This window comes from Pygocentrus nattereri, chromosome 26, assembly GCF_015220715.1.
Source record: "Pygocentrus nattereri isolate fPygNat1 chromosome 26, fPygNat1.pri, whole genome shotgun sequence".
Lineage (NCBI taxonomy): Eukaryota > Metazoa > Chordata > Actinopteri > Characiformes > Serrasalmidae > Pygocentrus > Pygocentrus nattereri.
Window position 1 is genome coordinate 15,085,170 of NC_051236.1, and position 26,125 is coordinate 15,111,294.

The 26,125-nt window shown below is 38.5% G+C and overlaps 1 protein-coding gene across 1 annotated transcript; it reads right to left on the bottom strand.

Moving 5' to 3' along the window:
• Positions 1–7,606: 7,606 nt before the first annotated feature.
• Positions 7,607–23,892, bottom strand: txnrd3 (thioredoxin reductase 3). The gene is made up of 16 exons (XM_017697902.2): positions 23,473–23,892; positions 22,080–22,140; positions 19,103–19,212; positions 18,311–18,418; positions 16,523–16,595; positions 16,287–16,406; positions 13,925–14,067; positions 12,880–12,995; positions 12,083–12,308; positions 11,772–11,864; positions 11,413–11,489; positions 10,464–10,620; positions 10,188–10,295; positions 9,996–10,091; positions 9,313–9,447; positions 7,607–9,181 (listed from the first exon to the last, which is right to left on the bottom strand). The coding sequence occupies exons 1-16, from the start codon at positions 23,587–23,589 to the stop codon at positions 9,119–9,121; spliced, it is 1,803 nt and encodes a 600-aa protein (XP_017553391.1). The 5' UTR covers positions 23,590–23,892; the 3' UTR covers positions 7,607–9,118.
• Positions 23,893–26,125: the final 2,233 nt, after the last annotated feature.

Below are 26,125 nucleotides of genomic sequence, written 5' to 3' on the forward strand. Positions count from 1 at the left end.
CACAGTGAGTGAAGGAAACCCCATAACCTCACTCCTCACTGCGCTTTATTACATGTATTAAGAGGTTACAAAGTACAAAACCTCCGCGAGCGGCTAGTGAGCTTTACTCAGCTACATGTAGCTACTTAAAGGAGAACTCCAACGATTTTTAATAATAATATACATAATTAAACGGGTGAGACGTAAACAAAGCCATTCCGAGTGGTTTGGTGTGAAATTCTCTGTTAAGAGAAACTTAAGAGTCCGAATTGTTCTGAGTGGTGATGAGAGGAAACCAATGTCCACTTCTAAAAGCTCCCTCACAGAAAGTCATTACATGAAGCAGTTAGATAAGCTAAATGCTGCCCGATGTTTGAGACATTCTTTACGATAGTTGTATGATACAGTTTTACCTTAAAAAATAATTTGAATCCATTTCTTTGAATCCAATCATTGCGGAGAGGCACAGGCAAGGTGTTGTTGTGAGGCAAAATAGTCCGCTTCTTTTTTCAGATGTATGATTATTGTACCATCATAAACATTCCATAGAAACCCTAGAAGACACGTGTAGGATCACTGGTGGTGTTGGATAGTAAATAAAATGGCTATATTTGTGGTGTAGACATTGTGACCTCTGGTTCCATTCACCATCACTGTAATCAGTCTGTAAGTTTCGCTATAACAAACCATTTCACATCAAACCAGTCTGTTTACATCTCAAAGACAGGATTATTCCATATTGGTGGAATTCACCTTTAAATAAATGTTGATGGACTTTCCTGGGAATTTCAAGTATATTTGTGAGGAAAATGAATGTACTTTTTCCCGATTTGCATTTAGTAATTAACATATATTTGGCTGTTTGAAGGTTTGGAATCATGTCATATCAGTGATCTTTTTTACTTACAATAATAACGTATACTTACAATGAAAAATAAAGATTTAAAGAGTTTTATTTTATCGTGTGAAGCAGAAAATGGAAGCAACTTCTGAACAATGGAAAAACATCCCGGTGCACTGTGTAAACAATGTAAATGTCCCCTTAAAAGTACAACAGTGGCTTTAGGGTCCAGTTGTGAACCTTAAATACGTTTTTCCATATAAAGGTTTTTTAAAAGAATAGCAGCTGGTGTGCAATGGACAGCTTTTTTTTATTCTTCTAATTAAAGTGGTATTAATCATAATGTAGCGCTGATGTTTCTAGTATGCAGTGGTGGACAGTAACTAAGTAAATGTAATTAGTTACTGTACTTAAGTACTTTTTTGTGTATCTGTACTTTACTGAAGTTTATCCATTTTGGGCAACATTTTATTTTCACTCCACTATGTTTCAAAGTCAAATATCTTACTTTTTACTCAACTACATTATGTGAAATCTGTCGTTCCTTTTGGTTTATGTGTGTATAAAAACATAACATGTCAAAACAAAAGAAGCGCAAAGCAAGAGCACCAATCAGGGCACAGCGGTCACTTTCTTTCTTTCTTTTTTTTTTTTTTTTTGGCTTGTTTTGACCTGTTGGACAAAACCAGGTTCAACATCAGTGCAGCAATGTAAAATTTTAAACCTAAATGATGGAACTAACCTAACTTTGTGTAAATAGACTACAATATAGAAATATGTAAACATATGCAGTCGTGACTGGCTGTGCCTTTATTTTCTGAATTTATACAAAAACTATTTCATGTTATAGTAAATTTGTTTACTATAACAAATGTTTTGTTTACTAAATTTGCTAGTGTATGAACAGAGACCTACAGATGCAATATAGTGAAGGAAACTCATTTGTGATCCTGAGTTTAAAGCAAGTTTTGATTAAAGCACTTTTTCCAAAAAGTGATTTCAGAGCCACTCTGTTCTACCTGATGGAAACTGTTTACCTTCAGCGTTTTGTGCTTAGGATAATTTTAATAGACATCAGTGTTAGACTAATTAATCACATTCTATTAAAAGACTGGTTTACCAAGAGAGACACTGGAGTATTTTCACCTAAAATGAGTTCATGAAGCCAGTCTTGTTACAAAAATGATACCAGGACATCAGAGCCAGAATTACTCTTTTAGTATACTTACTCTTTTACTTTTACTTTTGATACTTAAGTACATTTGAAGCCAAATACTTTTGCATTTTTACTGAAGTGGAGGTCTAGAGTAAGGACTTCTACTTTTACCGGAGTAATATTTTACCTTGGGTATCTCTACTTTAACTCAAGTGCATGATTTGTGTACTTTGTCCACCTCTGCTAGTATGTGTAAAGCCCACTCCCAAACAACAAATATTACTGAAGAAGGTCTGTAATGTGTTCTCGATCAAGACCCTTCATTTTAAATTTTTTAGTCAGTGTTTTAAGTTGGGAGGAACAAGAGGTCATTAAATGATATACTATTAGTATTTATTTACAGTAGAGATGGGTAATAGGGCAAAAATGTGATATCACAATACTTGAAGACTTTAACATACACAACATGTACAATTATATGAATTTATTTTCTGAGTTTGATCAGTTGCAAAAGACAAAAGATCTGTAGGGCTGTGTTTAAAATATTACTATAAAAAGTATGAATACAGCAGTTTTTTCATGGTTTCACACATTACACCACACTTAGTCCAGTTATACAGATCTGATTATGCTCATTTTGTAAAAACACAGGCAGTTGGTCACTGTTCTGTAAGTGCTGACAGTCTCCATGATATGCCCAGAAAAGCACAGTCTGTTGTAATTTAACATGATAAGGACAAAAAAACAATCAAATTGCTGTAATTTATAATATCAGCCTTTGATTACCATTTGAAATACAACACATTTAGCTTATTCATTTATTAATTCTAATTGATGTTATACAGCTTTTTCAGTCATTTTAGAGAGATTTATTTCCATCATACTGATTATTTGACGCATGTAAAGCTGCACAGGTAGCATATTCATCTATAAGAAAAGTGGCTTTATATTATTACTAACATTGACTCCAAGCATTTCAACAGTGCAGTTAGTCATTGCTTTTTGTGGTTTATTCATTCCGTTTTTCTGGACATTGTTTTAATTTAGACTGAGTATATCAAACAGAGTCATTAAATATTAGTTCCTATGCTGATATACGCTGACTGGACCAAGAAGCTCCACTGCGCTTCTGTAAGTTATTCAGTGCCTAAGTAATTTTTTGACCAGATACTTTTCTACTTCTACTTAAGGTTTTTCTTTTTTGAGACTGCAAATTGCTATAAAGCAGCAGTCACACAAACTATCACATGCTTTGTGGTGCTCAGGGTTATGCTTTGAGATATTTTGCAGTGAGAGAGGAAATGAAGAAAATGGCATGAGAAACTGTGACTGAGCTGAGTACCGTATAAGAAGAAGGGGATAAGAAGGACAAAGAAAAGAACAATGCTTTTCAGTATGGAGTGAGTTTTGTGAGCTCAGGCTTTATGGTAAGCTTTGTGTCTGTGTGTGGAGGGGGGTCATAACATTTGGCCAATTCAGACTGCAGAGAAGATTAGATCACTTAGTGACCCCAGTCCAGCTGCCTCCTCCCTTCCTGTTCATTTCTTCAAACACAGATTTTCTCTCCCCCTCCCTTTTCTCCCAGACTCTCCTGTCTGGACAACACATCTCATGGCTGATCTCTTTTCTGTCCTGTTCTGGTTAATTACTGTATTTCCTGCTCTTGTAGTCTAACTGTAGACCGTTACATGAGTAGGTTTTCTAAGAGGTTTTTTTTAATAGTTTGCTGCCATCTAGTGACAATGCAGAAACATGACGAGAGCTCAGGGCAAATCAATTGAACTGTGTTTTGCAGTGTAACAGAGCCATAACTTTACTATTATTATTATTATTATTATTATTATTATTATTATTATTAAGAAGAAGAAACCATGACATACTTTAAAAAGTGCCGAGTTCTTTTGTGAGGAGGGGCTGATTTTAGATATAGTGACATTTGCATCTGGCATGCAAATTCCTCATTTTTACTGACGTTGGAATCACACACTTCCAGAGTCCTTGTAAATGTTGGCAGTAACTCTCCCAGGTGTCCTAAAAATGTGAGTGTTAGGACACAAGACAATTGACAATTTTCATTCAGATCTCATGTTTTATTCATTTTATTCAAACAGAAGCCAATTAAGCTGCTGGGCTATGCTAGTATATTTGAATCCGGAAAAATAAATTGGCCTGGTTGTTTTAAATGCTGGAGATACATGTATTTCTGCCTGTCACAAATCAGTCACATTAATCAGGGCTAAGTCTGAACTTCTGGAAGCCCTAAGCAAAATCCTCATTGGCACCCCCATTCAGCCCAATCATATGAGTTAATATTTTACTAAAATATTCAAACACAGTAAAAAAAAATGACTTGGAAAACGTCTGGTTCCATTGACATCCATTAAGGGTAAAGTAGGGTTTTTTTCCCTCCTCCTGTAAAGTTACAACAGCAATGTGTGTGTACACACACACACACAGGGTGGGCCATTTATATGGATAAATAAAATGGGAATGGTTAGTGATATTAACTTCCTGTTGTGGTACATTAGTTTATGGGAGGGGGAAAACATTTCAAGATGGGTGGTGACCATGGCAGCCATGCCATGCACACCATTGTTTTTCTTGTGAAATTCTCAATAAGTTTGATGTGTCACATGACCCTCTTCCCATTGAAAAAACTAAAGTTGGATCCAAAATGGCCAACTTCAAAATGGCTGCCATGGTCACCACCCATCTTGAAAAGTTTTCCCCCTCCCATAAACTAATGTGCCACAAACAGGAAGTTAATATCACCAACCATTCCCATTTTATTTGGGTGTATCCATATAAATGGCCCACCTTGTATATAACCTAACTTAAGCTGATGGGGCAGTGCTGTTGTATTGACTGTTGGCTATTCAGACAATCAGTTTTTTTATACTGTTCAAAAGGCATTCCTGTATTCTGCGTTCTCTTTTACAGTTGTCATTCAGCTCCCAGGTCTATGGGTGATGTTAAACACACTACTCTTCATTGTTTTAAATAGGCTTCTTTCTTTCTCAGCACCACTGAAAAGAAGGGCTCCTTACTGCATTCTGAGACATCAACTTTTCAAATGGCTGTTTTTAAAGTACAAAATACACAAAAAAGCACAGACTTCAAAACACTGTTTAATTTATGTAAAGTCATGGTCAATTCTTATTTAAAAAGACACTACTAATAAATATCAGCAGGTGGCAATAGAGGACGAGTGCCCAAGGGTGGAATTTAGTCACCTAAATTAATCTCAGTGAAAAAGGAAGCTGTATAGTAGTGTATTCCAGGGCCATCTTGGGAAATGCATCATCATTACCAGTCAACAGTCTTTCACAACACCCTGGTTTTGTACCCAAGAAAAAAAATTTAACTGCACTGTCATCCTGCAGTTTCACAAATCTTAACGTCATAAATTCATCTCACCATAAAGCCTTAAGGCCCAACAGTTGCACATATAGATTATAAGGCTTATTGTAATTTCTCAATTTTAGAGTGATGACAGAAACCTGCCAGGTCAAAATGTATTACTCACGATGACCATGCAAATTCTGTACAGTCTGAGGGTGGAGTGGGCAAGGACAAAGAACACAAAACAAAGGACAAATTGAAAGGTGACTGAATATTATCTCTTTTCTTTTTAAAATCACTAGCACACAAACCTTTGAGCTGATTGCTTGGAAAAAGGCCATACAGGTTCAGGTCTGGGGTGGAGAGAGAGAGATAAGACGTACAGAATAGGAAATAAGTGATGTTATATGTCACATGAGGCCTATCAGGAGCACTCCTTTAAGCCTCTTGTTCCAGAGATTTGTAAAGTTTAAGTGTAAGTCACTAAATGCCTATCTTTTGAATCACTAGGAATTATGGGGAAGATTAACATACAAAACACAGTCAGCTTCTGGCAGATACACATTGGTAAATAAAGGTGGCAGAAAGGGTTCTTTACAGCGATGCCTTAGTACAAGGGCCGCTAGTTTTATTCACAAAGGGCCGGAGTGGCTGCAGGTTTCCATTCCAACCATCGCATCTAACTATTCAATTATTTGATAACTGAGACCAGGTGAAATCAGGCGTGCTGGAATGAAAAACTGCAGACACGCTGACCCACTCTAGATAAGATCGGTGACCCTTGCCCTTCCTGAAAGCACCTGTATATCCAAGTCAAGACTCTCACAGATTTTCAAACATCATTAATGTTTATGGTATCCTTGAGTCTAACGTCAGTTTGCAAATCCTAAATTCAGTAACCCAAAAGAAAAGATCAGATTTCAGGGCTGAAACCTGCAAAAATACCCCCATAACATCAAAGTTCTGGCATTTACTTGTGCATTTGGGGATATTTAATCCCCATGAAGACAGAAAAACAAGACTAGACCCACACCCACACAGGAACTAACACAAAAGCTTCACACCAGTAAGGCCTCGTCTGATCTTCAGGCCTGTGTTGAGCACCATCACAATTAACCCATTGAATGAAGGCAGATTAAAAGGAGGCGTTATATTATTAGACTGCCCGGTCTCCTCTGATGTATATAAATGAACACCGCTCTACTTCACAGGGACAGGTGTGAGCTGCTTTGTTACAGTCCTGGAATTGAATAAAGTGTTTTAAATCTGGTAGTATAATTGGATGTACATCAATATTCATTAATGATCAAGAAAGGCTGTTTAGAATGGACACATTTTGCTGATCAAATACTGTAGGCTCTATTCTCAGGCCTATCAAAATGAATCTGTGGTCAAAAAACATGATTACAGGATTATGCAAGAAAAATACTGACTACAGATATTTAATGCATCATGACCAATACTCATCCGTCATAGATAGTCTGCAGTTAAGAATCAGGTTTAACCGTTGTCGACTTCTGCTTCCTCTCTGGGGCAAAAGCAGAAACATTTAATTACTAAATCGACTTCTGCTGTAAGTTAAAACCCAGATTTCATCATAATCACACCTTTGATTTTTTCCCCTCTTCTTACTAAGCAAACCTGAGCAATTTCTTCATCTTTGAACGTTTATGTCTGTAGTCCAAAAGTTGAATAACCCTGGTCAAATTACATTTTGTTGATTTTCTAAGTGAACAGATCCTTCACAGGGAACAAACATGGCATTTTCTGCTCATTTTAGTGCACATTTTTTAATTTGCTGAATTCAACAGAAGGAAAAATAAATAAAATGTGCCATACTTTTGCACAGGCCACATTTGTGTTAAATTCAGTACAGTAAATGTGCTGTATTCTCTGTAGAGCACATGTGTCAGGCTCTAGTCCTTGTGGGCCAAAACACTGCAGACTTCAGCACACTGCCTCAAAACACACCTCATTCAGCTCTTCAGCTAATTTGCAAGGCTTTTATGAACTGAATTCAGAGCGGTAGATGAGGGCAATCTCCACAGCCCTTTGGCCCAGGAGGTCAGTTTGACATGCCTGCTATAGAGGATACGTTATTCTCACTAAATCAACAAAATGTAACTTGACCGGGGTGCCCAAACTTTTGCATACAACTGTAGAAAATCTCTAAGACATCATTTCACCAGTTAGTTCATTAACCACAATATAATTTCTACAGATTATGCATGCGGCAAGCACTGCAAACAGATATCAACTGTAAAGCATGTCAATCACACTGCAAATGATAAGGTTGTGTATACAGTTTTATTAAAGTTTGTTTAATTACTCAGAAATCAATGATACCATAGAAACCCTGGTTTGTACATTTTCCAGGCATCAAACAAACACAGGTATTCATTTATGACCATTTTAAATAGTAACATTCATGTTACGACAAATTTGGAAATAAGTGCACTGAAAGGCTTCACAAACTGGGCAGCTTAAAATACATGAATATTTGTCATTTATATGTATATACTGTTTATATTTTGGGGACATTAATTGACATTTTTACAAGCTCATATCTACATGCAACTTTTGGTTTGAACTTTGGTAGAAAGAGGAGTTATGAAGTGTTATTGTACACAGACTGGCTGTTCAGTCAAATGGCTTCCTATCAGATATTCAACTGACAAACAGGAAAAGAACGAGCCAACTCATTCTGAAAGCAATTCAAGGCTGGAAATGAGAAACGAGCTACAAAAGTAAAGGTAATGGAAACCCAGAGAAATATATACCATCATTTATTACTTTAGAATGTAAAGTTAAAAAAAAAAAAAGAAAGAAAAAGTGTCTGACCTGATCTCCTAATAATATTGTAGCTCAGATTGTATTACAGCATACATAGCGTTTAACTCCAAAAAGTGAAAGGGTGGTTCATCTGTACACAAAGGAGGCCAGTCCTGGACTATTAAGTATCTTTGATAGAAAATCATCACTTGACTCATACTACAATATTCCTGGGAAAATGCTGGCCTCTTGTAAGGCCCTGGTTGTGAGCCTGCGGTTGAGTATGCTGGACTAGAGTGTGTGTGGACGATAAAGTGTTTACCTCCAAGCAGTCCAAGCAGAAAACATCAGTCTCAGCCCACCTCAGCATGTAGGTTAAGGGCTAAAACATCACATAGCACTAAGAGTAAGAATGCTTGTGTAAGTGTATGTGTGCGAGAGAAACATCCACTCTTAGTGCATTTCTGACTCAGATTCGGAGGATTTGGAGCAGCAGAGTAACCCCGCTGTTTAACAGACTGTTCCTCGAGTATTCAGCGTCTCCTACTCTCCTATACAGCAAGGCCAAGCCTGGTCATAGAGAGTCATATTCTGATGCATCTCCTACACTCAGCCACTAAAACCACTTGCTCCAAAACAGGAAGTGGCATTTAGCAGTTTAACACAGGAAAGTTACAGAAAAGACCTGACCCAGGCTACTTCATATAAAATGGACTATGCAGTAATTCTAATTGTTTGAACTTCAGCTCTTATCAATTTGTCAGGTTTGCTCTGTAGTTAATTTAGTTTCATTGAAGACACAGGTGAGCCTTGAACTGAAGTGAACAGGAGGGTCTACTGGCTAAAGACCTAGAGAAAGTTTTTTTTTTTTTAATATATAAATAGTGTGTCCAATACAGAGGAAGAGAGAGTGAGAGTGCACTGAAGGACTGGTCAAAGAATGGTTGAGACCAGTATGGCCAACATAAACTAGTGTTAACCAGTGTATATGGTCTTAGGACAGTCTGTTAAACGAGCAGGGTTTAACCTCAGCAGCCAGCCTGATTAATGTCACCACCTGACCGTTTGGTCACCTCCATCGTGGTGAAGATCTGAGAAAAGAGAGAAGAAAGACTGAAGTTGCTATTTGCAAATTTATTCTCAAAGACACATCACGTCGGCCAGTAAAATATGCCAATATTACAGTTTTGATCTTTATTATACGCCACACACAAACACTCACCTCAGCGCAGGTGGGATGTATGCCAATGGTATTATCCAGCTGCTCCTTGGTTACTCCACACTTCATGGCAGTACCAAAGCCCTGAGTGACCTCTCCAGCATTCGGGCCCAGGTAATGGAACCCAATCACACGGTCCTACACACAAACACATAACCATTACTTCTGTTGGTGCCTCACAGGTCACAGTGCATCATTTGCCAAAACAGCTTTGATCAACGGTCAAAAGCAATAACTGTGACAAAACATGTAATATCAGAAGACCAATTCTGATGGTATTAAGAGCTTGCAACACCTGACATTTTGAAGTGTAACCTCAGTTTTTAACATTTTATTTTTATAAGAGACACTACACATGCAAATAAACTATGTTTGGAATCCCATTCTCTGCATATACAGGAGGGATTTAAAAAAACCAATTAATTAATCAATCAATTAATTAAAAGCCTATGATTTTTTTCCCCCCTCCTCCACTTCTGGCAGCAATAGAATCCAAACTCGCTTTGCTGAGTTAATGATTTATTATCTTGTAATGACTTGTCAAAATGATGACCATTTTAGGAGGTTAGTTTTAGTTCGTTTTTCCACAACAAAAAGCAGTACTAATTACTTGCAAACAGTTGCAATAAAAAAAAAAAAATTAAAAAAAAAAACACGACAGATAAAAAGTAAATGGGGTTACTTACATTGTCTAACTTGTTGCAAATAATCTTGGCATAGCATCTGTTGTTGTCCCTATTGGGCACTGTGTACTCCAGAGGCCAAAACAGGCTGTGAAAAACCTAACACACATACACCACAGAATATATTCTTATGTTAAAAGACGACAATCAACATGAAATACCTTTAAGACAGAGAGGGAAATTTAACATACACACCTCCAAGTTTTCCTGTCCATAGAGCTCTACAGCCCTTTCTTCAGGGAGACCACAGCTGCCATACTCCAGTGGTGTGAACACAGTAGTCGGAACATTTACATAGTCACACTGAAAATGTAAAACACAAACACGTTGAATACTCCCAATAGTAGCCTTCTAGGGCTCATGTAAAAAGCATTGGGGAAAACATTAACCATTAGTTGCATGTTTAAATAGATTTTGATTTATGAGTGTTTATATATAATAGCTTAATGATATGCTATAACATATAAGCACCTTCAGAGTGGAGCCTGCAAATAGCCTGTGAGCTAGCAGCTTCCCAGCCTGAATGGCCACAGGTGTCAGCTCCCACTTGCCCTCCAGTATGTCCCCAATGGCATAGATATGTGGAATGTTGGTCTGCTCCTCATCGTTTACTGGGATCTTCCCATTCCTCAAGAAACCGCAGAAGAAAATTAAGTAATACGGCCACACAAATCAAACAATCTCAGCTACTAAGAGAAGATGTGGGTTTGGATTGTTGCCATTTCTCTGTCAGTTGTGACTAAGCTCACATTAGTCACTAATCACAAACATTACTACACTGCCAACAGTAGGATTAAAAAAAAACTACTTAAACGATGCCTCTAGAACAGGTGAGTGGTGATAAGTACTATACCATGCACAAGTGTACAAGGTGGTGGCCAGCCTGAAGGGTCATATGGAGTCATATGACTGCCTGAGTGGGGCCTTAAGCCTCATGTGCTAGGCAAATCTCCACGCTATGGAGCCACATAGACATCTGCAGGCAGCCCTGAGTCAAACGATAAAATACTCCTGGCAGCTGTACACATGCGCGAGCATGTATATATACACACACACACACACACACACACACACACACACACACACACACACACACACCCAACTAAGCTCAATTGCACAAGCATGTTTTTGGTCGTATTTTGCAGGAAAACAGTCATTTCCTGCCATCTATCTCTACTCAACTCAATTCAGTTAAAAACTTTTCACCCCCACCTCCATACTGATGCAACTCCTAACAACATTGCTGAATCACAGTGACTACTCTTTTCCAAGTGCCCCAGAGTTTTTCTATATCCCCTTTACAAATAACCACAGCAACAAAATCCTTCTAAATGAACAGAGGGAAGGAGGGGCTATAATAACTGGTCAGTAAGGAGGCAGAACAAGATCAAGATCATCAAACATGATGAAAAAGACATACTTGGGATTGACCTTCACTCCAGCCTTATCCAGACCGATATTTCCCGTGCAGGCATCACGACCCACAGCTATCAGCACCTAAAAAAGAGGGGCTTGTAAATATTCTGGACACATACAGATGCTTGTTGTGCATAGTCAGTATTTAAAAACACTAACCAACTGTAAGTGTATTTAGTGCAGCATGGCGTGTGAAACACTGAATAAAAAATATCTATATTCATAGCTCTGGCACTACTGATTCTTTTTCTGTCTGTTCTGATTTACCAGACATCAGAAAAAGCCAATAACCTGACATATCGGGCATTGTGAAAACAAGTAAGAGACCATGGTTAAATCTCTGGTGCACCTGTTCATACTCACAGTGTTGTATTCTCCTTCAAAGACCTCATCAGTTTCTGTAGACTTCGCGGTCACTTTCAATCTGCCTGGAGTACCCGCCTCAAGCTCCTCCACCTGCAACAAACACAAAACATTTTATTTAAATAGGGTATTTAAAAAATAAAATAAAATAAATTAAACAGCGAACTTTCTCTGTATTAACGGTCAGGTCAATAGGGGTATGCAGACATGAGTTCTCCGCTACTTTTTACATAACTGCAGTGGCAATAATTTCACACTTCATAAAGTAAAGACTTCCATAGTTAATCTCTCTCATGCACATTCACACACACCTTAACAGGAACAAACTTCTTGAGGAATTTGACTCCGTGTGTCTCCATATAGTCCCCTGCACGGTTGGCCATGTCTTGGTCAAAGCCTCTCAGCAGAATGGAGCGTACCATTACGGTCACATCCAGCCCCAGACCAGCAAGGAACCCCCCACATTCAAGAGCAACGTAGGATGCCCCGACCACTAGGGTCTTACCAGGACAGTAGGATAAATAGAACAAGTCATCACTGCAGCAATAGAAAGAGACATAGATTAGCACGGAATAAGCAAGCAATGGAATGTGCACACAAGCTAAGTACACATGCATACAATCAATCCTTCTTGTTCCTTTTTCTTTACTGAAGAAAGATTTCCAGTATTTCCAAAGAAGCCTGACTGCGGCTGGACTTCCTGGTCTGAGAGATTAATAGGTAAACTTGAAATCTGTGCTACATGATAGCACACATTCATTTTTCAGGTGACTGGCTGGCCAATGTAACAATCCATTTCATTATTGCAAGTAGGTTCTGATTGCGCATTTTGAAATCATCTTTGTGTGTTGTTGAACCATTTACCTTGTATTTACCTGAACTGCTCTGAACATTATGTACATAAAACCAGCACTACGCTAAGCCCATCCACAATCACCTGTAGGGCCTGGGGCTCCCATAGCCATTCTCCCCAGGGTTAGTGCAGTTTAACTAAGCTCTGGGCCATGATGTTCTGCACTAAGCTAGGTTCTCCTGAGACAGCAGTTTATCTCTGCATGTGCTATAAAAGCCCTTCTGCAGTCTCTGCTCTTTATAGAGAACCACTAACCTGGTGATGCAATATTCTTTATCTCCAGGGATGCCAAGATACCGTGGCCGCTCTCCCGTTGCCAGCACAAACTTGGCTGCTGTGTAGAATGTCTCCTTGCCACGTTTGTTTGTGGCCTATTTTTTGGGTGGGGGGGTAGGAGTTAATAAACAAAGAAATAAATATTCAACATCATTAGCACCTCTGCATTTTCAAACCACATCAATAATGAAACAAATATTAAAAGTGCAAGTCCTAGCATGAACTAGGCAATCTAAAAATAATTAGCGGCCATCTATTGAGAACTATTACACCAGTTATAATAAATGTCACTGCAAATAAGAGTTTATGAGCTTAAGGCTTGGGCGGTATCTTTTTTTCATAGCTTAATACTTTCCTGACATTTCACTGGTGTATACAATATATGGCTGTATATGATAGATAGATAAATAAATAAATAAATAAATAAATAAATGGGCTAGTGGTGAGTTTCTTTTACATCTCATCTAGTATTAAAAAAAGTATTTCAATTTGCACAGATGCAAATAAGTGAACATTATGCACAATTTTCAAGCAATAATTCAATAACCCATCTAACTGTCTGTAGAACAACTGAAATGCTAAACAGTACTGCTAAAGACGAGCATATTCAAAATAATCATTAACTTAGCTTTGGTCAGTCTTAAAAAAAGAAGTCTGCTTTTTACAAAGCTGAACTTGGCTTCTTATTTGCCAGCTTTTTGTTCAAATTTTTCTGTTCCAACTTTGTGTAACAGTTATTCCAAAGCCTGAGCCTCAGAACATGACAAACATTTGCCAAACAGTGGAACACTTCACAAATCGGTCATGGTATAGTGGAAGAAAGGTTAGCTGTTATTATTGCTTTTTACTCACTGCCATCAAGTTACTTGTCCATCTTTGATCTCATTACACTGAAATACTGTCCATGCCTGAAACATACTTTCTCCAGTCTACAGGTTTGAGATTATTCATGCTTGATGAATTGGCTGTTTGAGAAACACTGGTCTTTGTGTGTTCAGTAAAGGTAGAAGACCAAGATTCTTACCTTGATTTTGTGAGGCTCCACAAACTCTGCATAGGCATTGACGTAGTTGACATTCTTGTCGCGCAGAGACACTCTGTAGCCCCAGTTCAAAGAACCAATATAGTTATTCACTGCTGTCTTCATTGTCTCCCAGTTATGAGTTACTGAAAGGGTGAAACGGGCAGGTTTATTTATAAGTAAAGGGTTTTAAAATCCTGATGAACAAAAACACACTGAACAATGTTCTTGAATAACAGGACAACTGTAGGGGTGGTCACAGTAGCACCACATAAATAAATAAAATAAATAATCACATCATGGTACTTAGACATTTTAATGAGATCCATGATGATATTTTAATACTGACAAAATAAACTTCCATCAAATAACATAACATCAAACTTTCCAAGAGTTCCTAAACTGAAAATAAGATGTGTGTTCAAGAGACTGTTTAGAATCTATTAATAGATATTACAACAAAAATCACACAAATAAATGTTCATCATAAGACACCAAACTGGTTCAACTATAGCTGAACATTAAACTTTAAATGACCTTTAAATGGCAAGTAATTCTTAAGAAACTAAAGCAGACATTTTAACCTTTTGAACAAAATACAATATACATGTCCCTCTACAATTTTGTTCATTAAAATCAAAAGTAGTTTAAGAAACAATATCTCAATGTTTGCACACCAACAGTGACCAAAGCATTCAAGCAGCTAGAAATCATTTAATTTCAAATAGAGGCACTGACTAAAAGCAGCAAGCAGCCTAGCAACCACTGGCAGTACAATGCAATGCCATCGCCTTGAGCCCAACGCAGGGACCCTAGGCGGCAATATCCATTCAGAAATGGTGTGCTCACGTCAACCTGCTGCCCTGACCTTGTTTCCTATCAAAGATTTGTTCTGTTGTATTCATAACGAAATGGAAAGAAACCCAATTACAGCCATCACAGTGTTGTCCAAGTTTACTGTGAAAAATTAAGCATTCATTAATATACTGAAATCTCAATAAAAAGGTGTGATACACAAAGTATCTTGTAATGACAATGAAATAGGAAATGATATTAAGGCTGTTCTTAGGTATTAAATGTTAAGATATTAAAGCAATTCTTTCACCAGTGGTGTGTATTGTTCCCAAAGCTTCAATTCATCTTTGTTTTTGGTCAGACATCCACTAGATATGCAAAGCACAATCACTGTTAAAGTCACAACAGATTTTCATCTCACTATTTTCTCCAAGACTAATGCTCTCGTGTGATATGATTTTGCAGGGAAGGCATAGTTCAGTGAACAACCAGCTGGCTAGGTACTCCTACTGACTATAGATCAGTTTTTCCTTTTTCAGAAAGCAGAGAACACTGCCCTTTTCTATTGGCTCACACTTTCAAGTTCCACAAATTTTCAGGTAACATTCACCTAAAACATTTCCTTGCCAGGAAACAAAGTTAACTGCAACCAGAAGCGAATTCCTGCATAATTTCTCCTTTAGAAAAATTTGTTTTGCCAGAAAAAAAAAAAATCATTTTGTCTAGCCTAGCTTTGAGCACTGAGAGCATCTAAATAAGTAAGATGATGACTTCAAACGTAATCATATAATGCTCAGAATCATAACTAAGGCTACGGTCACACAGCAAGTGAAAGTGGTCTAAAACCAATCCATTTCTTATGCAACACCGCGACAACATCTTTATGAACAGCAAAAATAAATATTTTGATATTTCCACATCCGATATGACACTCATCTGTGGTACTCGTATCCAATATGCATCAGACATGCAGCAACGTGACTCAGTCTGAACAGCTAGATCAGAATTCATGCAACTTTTACATCAATCCAATTTGACATTCATCATTATTTTGTGCTGCTGAAACCTTTAACATTTGGGGTGAGGTTTATGATACTGTGTTTGAAGAGATCTATAAAGAAATAATGTAACGCTGCTGTACCACAACAAGTTTACAGAATCAAAGAAAAGTTAAGTCTAAAAACAAAATTTACAGAAACCAAGGATGTCAACCAACCAAAGAAGTGGCCGAGGACAAATAACGTAGCCTTTTTCACAGTAAGCTTTAATGCATTCTGGATGGTAAGCCAAAGTATCAGCCCTCAAAACCTCTTATTAGCACCGATGATACTGCCGAAAACTAAAACCTCTGGGAGCGGCTGTTACTGTTGACTCCATTTTGATTTTTCACCACTGGATGACTGTGCCACACGAAGCACTGGTCTTCAAACTAATGTCGCATATAGGTCACAATTAAGATTTTGTGAACAGCACGTCAAAAAAAAAAAAAAAAAAAAAAAAAAAAAAAAAAAAAGGACCACTTTTACCTGCTTTATGTATATAACCCAATAGTCTGAGCAATCCATCTCACCTTGCTCACTGAACTCCCAGCCAAACTTGCGAGCATCCTCCATGGCTGTGCCCAGCAGAGCAGTCTGATGCATGAGCTTCTTCGGGATACAGCCTACGTTCACACACGTGCCACCCAGACCTAGACACATTAGTTAGACACTTATTCTTAAATAAAAGTAAAAGGCAAAAAAGTGAGGGAAAAAGTTTGCTGTGCTATCTGCTAAACTTTGACCACCTCTAGTCATCACCACTTACCCCAAGAAGTGCCCTTTGGTGTGGGGACAACATAATCCAGGACCATGACTTTCTTGCCCAAATTAGCTGCTGCCTATTGAACATATCAGAACATATGCAATTTAAATACAATAAAACCTGCAACGTTCATCAGATTCTTAAGGAAGTGCGTCAATGAGAGCATTTGAAAAAGACAGTTGAAATTAATATTTCTTTTCCTTCTGTGATAAAGAGATCAACGGGAGATACAAGGCTGTTACACAAGCACCAATCTTCTTCCATGTAACTCATTGGTATAGCACCTTAGAGCTATAATGACAGCAGGAAGCACATCACTAAAACTGTTTCAATTTCTGTAAGTAGATCTGCAACGATACAGATACCATGAGTAAAGGCAGTGATCTTGGCACTTAAACGCAGCATCAGCAAAGTCAATACAGATACCATTGACCAATACCATGAAGCAATTTCTTGTCTCATGACAAAATCTTTAACACTAGTATTTTGAGGAAAAGCAGAAGTAGTAGGACAGACATTTTAGAATTCTTGCTAAGCTATTAGTTTTACAGGTATGCCACAAATACACCAGATAATACAAACAAACAAAGTTACACATGATATTAGAAGCCCCTTCCCTGAATGGTTGAGTCAGCATTCTTTCAATAATCTACCACTGTGTATGTCAAGTTAAATTATTATTGAGGTTTTATTTATTATTGAAACATTAGAGAGACATATGGAAGATAATGTTTAGCCTTGGTTTAACCTTTAACATAGCAGTCTGCTAGCCAAGAAACAGCTTGCTGTGCACTTGTCAGCCAGCAGCATCACTCAGTGGCATAGTCTTGTAGCCTTTTGCTTAAACAAAGCAGAGACTACCCACATGAATGACTAATAGTTACTGAACTCCAGCAAAGCCTGACACGCCAAGATTTAAGCACAAGTTAATGGGACACGCATGAAACAAATGACTTGAAATTTTGATGTGAAACAACATTCAGCATTGTTTCAGATGAACAGGAAAAGCTGTGGTGTGCTTACATATACAGACCACAAGTTTATCCATGTATTGTTCGGTTCAGCTTTTAACTGCTGTGAACAATCAAATATTCAACCTATGATTCTTATTACTAAATTATAATATTAAACTCTACTAAAAAGGTAAATTCTATTCACTCAAGCTTGACGCTTTTATTTAAAAAAATAAATAAAGAAAAAATAAACCCAATTTAATCGTCTCCTATTTCTCCTACTACTTAGGACTCCGGGTCACACGATTCCACCAGTTTTAGGTGGGCGAAGGCTAGCACAGGCTTCCTCTGCGACCTGTAAAACCAGCCACATCTTTTCGAACTGCTCACATGTCGTACCACCAGTTCTGTTATGTCAGCTAACAGACGGCTGCGCTGACTAGAATTGCGCTGAGTAATTGGGGAGTAATTGGTAATTGGTGCAGCAACCTACCCACCCAGAGAGCAAGGCTTATTGTGCTCTCTTGGACTCCTGGCCACAGATGGCTGTAGCATCACCAGGGATCAAACTCACAATCTCCTGATAAGGCCAACGCTTAGACAGCTGTGCCACTCGAGAGCCCCTCAAGCTTGACATATTTTAAGAGTGACACAGAACTCTTACCAAGCTTTTACCAAAATATTTAAATGGTGGAACTATGCAACCATCAGGACTTACAAGCTAGTTTGGTTAGATAATTAGTATCAGCAGATACTCAAGAATCTGTATCGAAAAGGAAAAGGCTGTACTTGTGTATCTCTAACTGTAAGCACTTGGGTGCTGGGCAGATTTTCTTACCTTTGAGCAGGCTAGGCCCCCAGATCCACCTCCTATGACAATCAGGTCATAATCATACACCTCACTCTCCCCTCCCAGCAGCTGCTGGAGGAGGCCATCTTTATGCGCCTGTAACCACGACAACCAGGAAAATAATTATCATAGACACAAAAAACACAGCGATAAGAGGTAATCATAATAAGGGTTCTCATGTATCATTCATTCCAATTACAAAGGTCTTTCCTCCCCATCACTACATAAAGTGGCATTGTGAAAGGGCACATATCTGCACTGCAGGCTGGTAAAGCTGTAGGACAGAAGACTGAGATGAAAGAGTGACAACAAAAGTGTCTCTAAAACAGAGTACTGTCCAGACAAATTTGTAGTCATTAACATGCTGGCTACACAGAACTGCAATATATATTTTACTGTTTACTTGCTATTTTACAAAGTTTTCTTTTTATGAAAATGTATTATTTATCACAGATCATATACTGAGCACACAAGAACAGGAGAGTTGTTACAAGATCAGGTTCACTTTTTAGATGTAGCGCATCCATTAAAAAGCAGGACTGCAAACATGTTTGTGAAGCCTAAATATGACATAATTAAGGACTGGACCGACTTATTTTTAAATTGTAGCTTAGGGTTTTTGGATGCCCTGCTAACTGAATTCTAACTGAATACTAACTGAATTCCACACAAGATATCACCATTTCAAACAGCTGGATGTTTCAACATCAAGCAGAAATACAAAACCTCTTAAATAAGTCAAACAAAGGTAAACATTCATATTTCTGCATGAAGTACTACCTGCATGGTCTTGTCGCAGCCTCCAACGTGGGTCTTGTTGATAAAGACATTGGGGACGGTTTTCTGTCCAGTCATCTCCATCAGCAGATCCTGGTAGTTGGACCCATTTTCTAGAACAGATGCCAGACAAATGTAGTGTGATACGGCCACTCAAGTTACTGCGCTTCATTCAGTGTGTCTGAAACACCGCTGTTGTAACGTGCCAAATGTGAGGCAAGACACCGGGGTAATGGCATTACCAGACACACTGAGTCAGAGCCCAGACACTGTGTACCAATACAGTGTCAAAGAACACCTTACCTGACCTATCACTACTGAATAAAAGGCATTTTTGCTAGAGTTGTTCCTGTTAGACAATAATAGCTTTTGTACACACCAGTAGAAGTGGGAAAAAAAGAAAGATTAGAATATGTAAAAGAGAAACAATTGTACTGTTAAATTACTTTAGTCAGCACAGTATTATTAATTGTAGGCGTAACTACACAAACATTCACTTCTGCAAAGCTCAGCTAAAAGGCTTAGAAAACCTCAACGATACATCATACAGTAATGTGAAAGACTGAGGAATCTTACTACTTTCAAATACTTGGTACCATTTCTGAACAAGCATTTGAATCCTCATTCTCAAAGTCACCATGAAAACAATTACATTCAAAGTGTTTTTGTCTACTGATGAATAGAAATGCTTCCATTTTAATCCATGCTTTAACAGCTGCACTAGACACAAGTCTTAAAGCCCTCAAAATGTGAGCCAGCATCTTCACAATGCCGCTATCTATAGTGGTCTGACCCATTTTTAAAATGGTAGGTTACTAAAACATGATCTTGTTGGTGCAGCAGTTTCAGAGCTGCTCCAGTGCTGTACTGACGTTGCGTGGTGGAGACTTTGATTTTAATAAAATCCTGCTATGGTGATCTGGTCAAAATATCTGCTGTTTGTGACACGTTTTACACCTAAACAACTATTCAACAACACAGTGAGGTTTAAACACATGGCTAAACTCAGTGAAGGACCAGTTTAATTACATTTTTAAGCTAATTCATTAAACTTGTCATCCTTCAGTGTATTCCAAGCTGTAAGCTGGGATGGACAAAAAAATATTTTATTGTTGTCGTGATAAAATGTCACAATACATTTTTCTGAGCATAAGGTCGATATCATCAGCACTTAAGGAACAATAACATTAATTCCAAATAAGCCTGTTTAATCAGATTTAGTGCAGTGCAGTTTGTTAAAAGTTTAACACAAGTTACTGCAGTTGTAGATTATTATGCCTATATTAAAGCATTTTTCATATGTGGCACTACAAGTTCCATTTTGTTTCTCCAGTTCAACTTATTAAATTAACAAAAACTAAATATCATGGCACAAATTGTGTACACCATAACGCCCCCCTACTCTAAGTGTAGATTTTTCACTGAGCATTATTCTTATAGTCCGAAAATTCAAAGTGCTCCCGCACAGGATTTCTTTTAGAGGAACCTTTGCTCGTTTAGCTTTAACTACCAAGCGGAAAGCAGCGAAGTTTATTGTACTTTGACGTGAGGTGGTATGAATTTATGATGCACTTTAGTAAACAAAGTATACATATTTTTGTAACGTTTAATATATTAACATTCACTGCTCTATTTCAGGCTAATATTAAGCTTCCAAATACTAAAAAAAAATAAAAATAATAATAATAATAATAATAATAATAAATAAATAAATATATATATATATATATATATATATATATATATATATATATATATATATTTATATATATATATATATATATATATATATACACACACACACAAAGATAAATATTAATTATTTGAGCCACTCCTACTAATGAAGCAAATTCTGCAAATATGGCACTGCTTGAGTACTTCACCAGTCTACAGAGGCTGATCTATGATAGTATGCGTCATGCTATTTGCACTCCAGCATCAAGCAAGTACATGTATGCAGACAGATAAAGGAGAGTCAAGAGCAAACAAGGCGGAAGACGTGGGAGCAGCAACAGAGGGCAAGACTAGAGACAGATACAGAAACACAGAGTGTGTGGGGCGGGGAAGAAAAATAGATTAATTAATGATTTGAGATCATTTGAGAGTCACAGGGTAAAGTGTAGCGAGAAAGACAGAAAGGGATATGGTGCACTGCCAAGCAGAAAGCCAGAGAATGATTCAGCATTTTGTGTGGACAACTACAGTAACTGTACTCAGTACTGACACTTATTCTGACCTGCTAAACCTTTTAGTTCCTCTTTCCCCCCCATGCCATGTTAAGTGACCTTGGGTTTGTGAAAGGCACTATATAAATGTAACTTATTGTTATTTTTACTACTACTAGTATTATTAAACAACATTAGCACACAGGCCCAACACACAATGTTCATAGGGCTTAGATAAATGCAGGTATCCCTGCTAACAATGTTTAACTTAAAAAAATAAAAATCAAGTCTAAATGTGAACTTAAAAGTCCTCAAATGAACACACCAAACTTGCTTACCCAGGCAGGGGATTGAATCCTAATCTACAGCGTAGATCTACATCACATAGAAGGTCTACTGGTACAGCTAAAATATAAGGTTCATAATGAGAGGACATTCGTCATCCTATTTTTTATTTTTTTTTATTCTGGAATGACTAACCTAGATCCGAAATTCCGACTCCGACTGGTTTTCTATAAAGGCAGTAAATCTTGCCTTGTCGTAGCCATTGTGGGCCAGTTAACTGATTTTTATTTTAAATGTGCTCGCAAACTGCACTGCAGCATTTCTGTAAAGACTAAACAAGTAAAGTCTATTAGAAAAATTATCCAAATCTTATGAGATGTTTAGACTACTCTTTACCACACAGCAGTGATCGTTTAATAATTCACTTCATTAGCCATCATTCATCACAGCTAATTTGCCATTGCTCACACTGTTAAAAAGACAACACACAAATGAAGAAGGCAACTGTGTGCCACTAAAGTCATGCTTACCCATCAAATCTAGTTCTATGACGTTGCATTTCACCTTCAACTCCTGAAAGAGATCCTTTACCTAAAAGACAAAAAGAAAAAAAACAACAACAAGCAAGGCTTCATCACATGTGTAATGTTGCAATTGGTCCGGTCATCAAGTTCTACATTATGCAAAACTAAAGAACATAAGTGATCAAGTTCATTTTTAAGGTCAGACATGTTAACACTAACTGAACTTTGAGCACTGAGCCAAGTGATTTGTAGCTTATTCTGTATAAGCTGAACTGACTATAAAGGTCAACACACTGAACTAGGATGGGGTGCCCTATCTTGGTTCTGGAAACCTACCATCCTGCAGAGTCCAACTCTAATCTAACACACCTGATCTAGGCGCATCTGAACATTAGAACCAGGGATGCTGGATCTGAAATGTCCAGGGTAGTAGATTCTCAGGACGAGGACTAGACACCCCTTAACTAGGATAACCCTTTATTCATAGTTGGACTTACTTTAAGCTAAAATGTTTAACTGCTGTCTGGGAGACACACTGCTATAAAAAGTTTGGTTCTCCTTGTCCTACACTAGTGTTTCCCAACCTAGTCCTAAGTGACCATATCGCCACATCTCGGCTCCATCCCAGCACCCAATATCACCCTATCAGGTGTCCACTGCTCTTTACTGCTTGATGTAGAAGTACTGGAGGTGGGTACAAAAGGAAAACATGGACCACCAGGAAGGGAAATCTTGTTCTCAGGCCGTGGTTCTCACCCCTTGACCTGGAGTATTCTGCCCTGCATGATGCATTCCTCGATCCAACACACCTAGTCCCACTAACAAGTCCTTTCTGGGTTGAAATGGGCGTGTTTCAGCGCGAGAAAAACGATAAAATGACCAGGGCAGAGGATAACCAATGACCAGACTGGGAATCACTGCCCAATCAGACTCAACCCTTTAACTTTAAAACGTGCGCCGAGGTAGATCAAGTGTATGAATGCATGCAAATGCTCGCGCCTTGGAATAAGAGTAGAAGAGACAGTAAGCAGCCTTCTCGAGATAAAGCCGCCACTGCTATCGGTTGAAGTCCAGGTCATGAGTTCTGCTGAAGTAGAGTGCACTCAGCTCCATTCGCGGTGTTGGCTACGCTCAACACAATTTAACGTGAACTTAAATTACACAATGTTCGGGCAACATAACTTCTTATAACTCCGTACAGTCTTAGCATACGTACACACAGAACATCGTAAAACCTTCTTCCATAACACTGCACAATCTACATCTTAACTTTGTGTCTCTACACACAGCACAAACTGTATGGCGCCATTTCTTGTGAGCTAACTACTAAGCTAGCCAGTTAGCTGGTTGAGCTAGCCAGAAAAAGAACAGTGCTCAATTCATAGACTAGTCTACTTACCTTCTTACAGAAGGGACAGTAGCTTTTACTGAAAACCACGACGGAGTTGGTGTCGATAAGCTCTTGTATTTGGGCTTTAATTTGACCCCGACCGGCGTCTTTCTCTATCGGCGGCATGATTTCACCGATAAACAGCAGCTAACGTTAGTAGGGCAGACTCGGCGGATTCTACTGTTAACTGAGCTAAAGAGCTAGCACATTAGCCAGTCAGCTAACCTATCTGTCTAGCAAAGTTCCGAGAAAGTCCCTGCAATTAGAAAAGGGCCTCACTCCCTCCTAACATAAAAGGTTGTTGTGATAAAATAAAAAAACACAACAACGTAGAACAAAAATATGAACTGTAAAGTGCTATTGCCCGCATATCTCCGTGTCCGTCTTCATCGTCGCGCCGGTATAAGAACCCCGCGGAATGTCTTACGCAGTGACGTCCGACTATTTAATGAATCGGCTGTTTTGAATCAACTCTTTTCAGTAATACTCGTCGAACCGATTCAGGAGTCAAAGTGAATCAGACCTTTTCTGTTGCGTTTACAAACATTCGAGCGTCGCGTAGCGACAGCCAGTCACGTTAAAAAACCTCGCTTTCCACCTGAGGGAGAACTCATACAATATACATGTAAAAAACAAAGCATTTATAATGCCATAACGGGCACCACTGGCATGTAAACAGTGTTGTTTCGTTCTGTGTTGTGGACTGTTCTGAGGAGTTTTTCCATCGCTTGATGGAGAAAGTGGTGCCTAAAGATGGTTGCTAAGCAGAGTTGGTTGAATGTCAGGTTTCCGTCCATGTTAAAGGCTGCTTTTTGAATACTGTTAGAATAATAATAGTTTACAATTTAACCTATCTAAACTCACCACATCAAATACCCTGCGACATGCTTTGAACCCCTTTTCTCTTCCTCTGTTATGCGCTACATTCATGAAAGACCCAGGGAAATTAAATCTGTGCTTTCTTTTAAATTAGGTTAATCTTGTTCTTCCAGGCAAACACTATGTATCCCCTCAGAGTAATGTGCCAACAAACAGTACACGGCAGATTATTTCTCTCGATGTAAACTGCCCAGCAAACTTGGTTACGTTGGCGCCCACAATGTTGTCACAAAGTTTAAATGTAATTCCTCATAAAGTTATGACAACGTAGTGAATAATAATATATAGGAATATAATATCCTCATAAGCTCCATTATATTGTGAATTTGCTAAGTCTCAAGCAGGTAGTCACAACACCAATGGTAACGTTACTTAATAATAAGGTTGTGACAGCACTATATATATATATATATATATATATATATATATATACACACAAGCACTGTGTCCCAATTCAGGGGCTGCATCCTTCAGATGCATGCCAATGAGGATTCGAATACATGGCAGCATCAGCAGAGGAGTGAATGGCTGAGGAGTACACTATTAAATGTAAGCATTTGGTTTAAACTGAGTTGAATGTCTAACAATACAAATGTTAAAAAGCCACTGTGGTTTGAAGCAAAACGTACACTTACATTTAATTTAGTTTTTTTGGGAGCAAAGAGCGGAAAAAGAGATTTCTAAGCACGCAAGAGGATCTCCAGCTCCAATATAATGAAAAAAACGAAAATCTAGTACATAAGTTTCTGACTCCATCCTTAAAGAACTTGAAAAGAACACGACAAGGGGGCAGTCATGGGCTGGAGGTTAGGGAACTGGCCCTCTGACTGGAAGGTTGCCGGTTCAATCCCTAGGGCTGACAGCACATGACTGAGGTGTCCTTGAGCAAGACACCTAACCCCCAATTGCTCCCTGATCACCGTGGATAGGGCTGCCCACAACTCCTAGTGTGTGTGTCTATTCACTGGTGTGTATGTGGTGTTTCACTTCACGGATGGGTTAAATGCGGAGGTGGAATTTCCCCGTTTGTGGGATTAAAAAAGTATCTCTTAATCTTAAGAGCGGCGTTTCATGACGCAAGGGATGGCGGGAACAGCGGTGCTGTGACGCTAACACGAAATCTGCCGAAAAGCAGACCGTCTCATTTCGGCTTAGCCTTCGAAGGACGCAGCCCTTAAATTGGGACACAGCTAAAGTTGTGACAGTGTTGCGTGTTTGCTGGGTGGACGGTCCTAATCTTGTGCATCACTCCAATTAATATTCCCCTAACCAATCACACGAGAGGCTGACGCCTCTTGCCCGCCCACACAAACCCGTTTCAGTGCCAGAGAAGCGTATCACAGCCTAACCAATAGCTAGCAAGCTAGACCACCTGTATATAGCTACATATCGCCCGTTCATTCGTTTATTCATACACAAACATTGTTCTCTCGTTCCTTTGTGCGTTGCTTCGTCTGTCCATCCGTCTGGGCGTCTATTTGTTTGTGCCTTAATGATTAGTTCTGTGTCAGTGGCGGAGTAGGCTAGGAGTCTTGGACGGAGAGCTGTCGGTCAAGCTGCTCATTAGCCACGCCCACACAGTTTAAGGAGTGATTTTTCGGTTTTCAAGCCGTGTTTTATCATTTTTTTTATATTTTCCTTTCAAGCATTGCTGATGTTTGATGTTTAATATAACATTCACATTTAGTATCAAACAACATTTGTATCATACAAACACATTTTACTCGGTTCCCTGGCACTATAAGTGTCACTGAATTAAACGTCATCGTATATGGAGAGAACG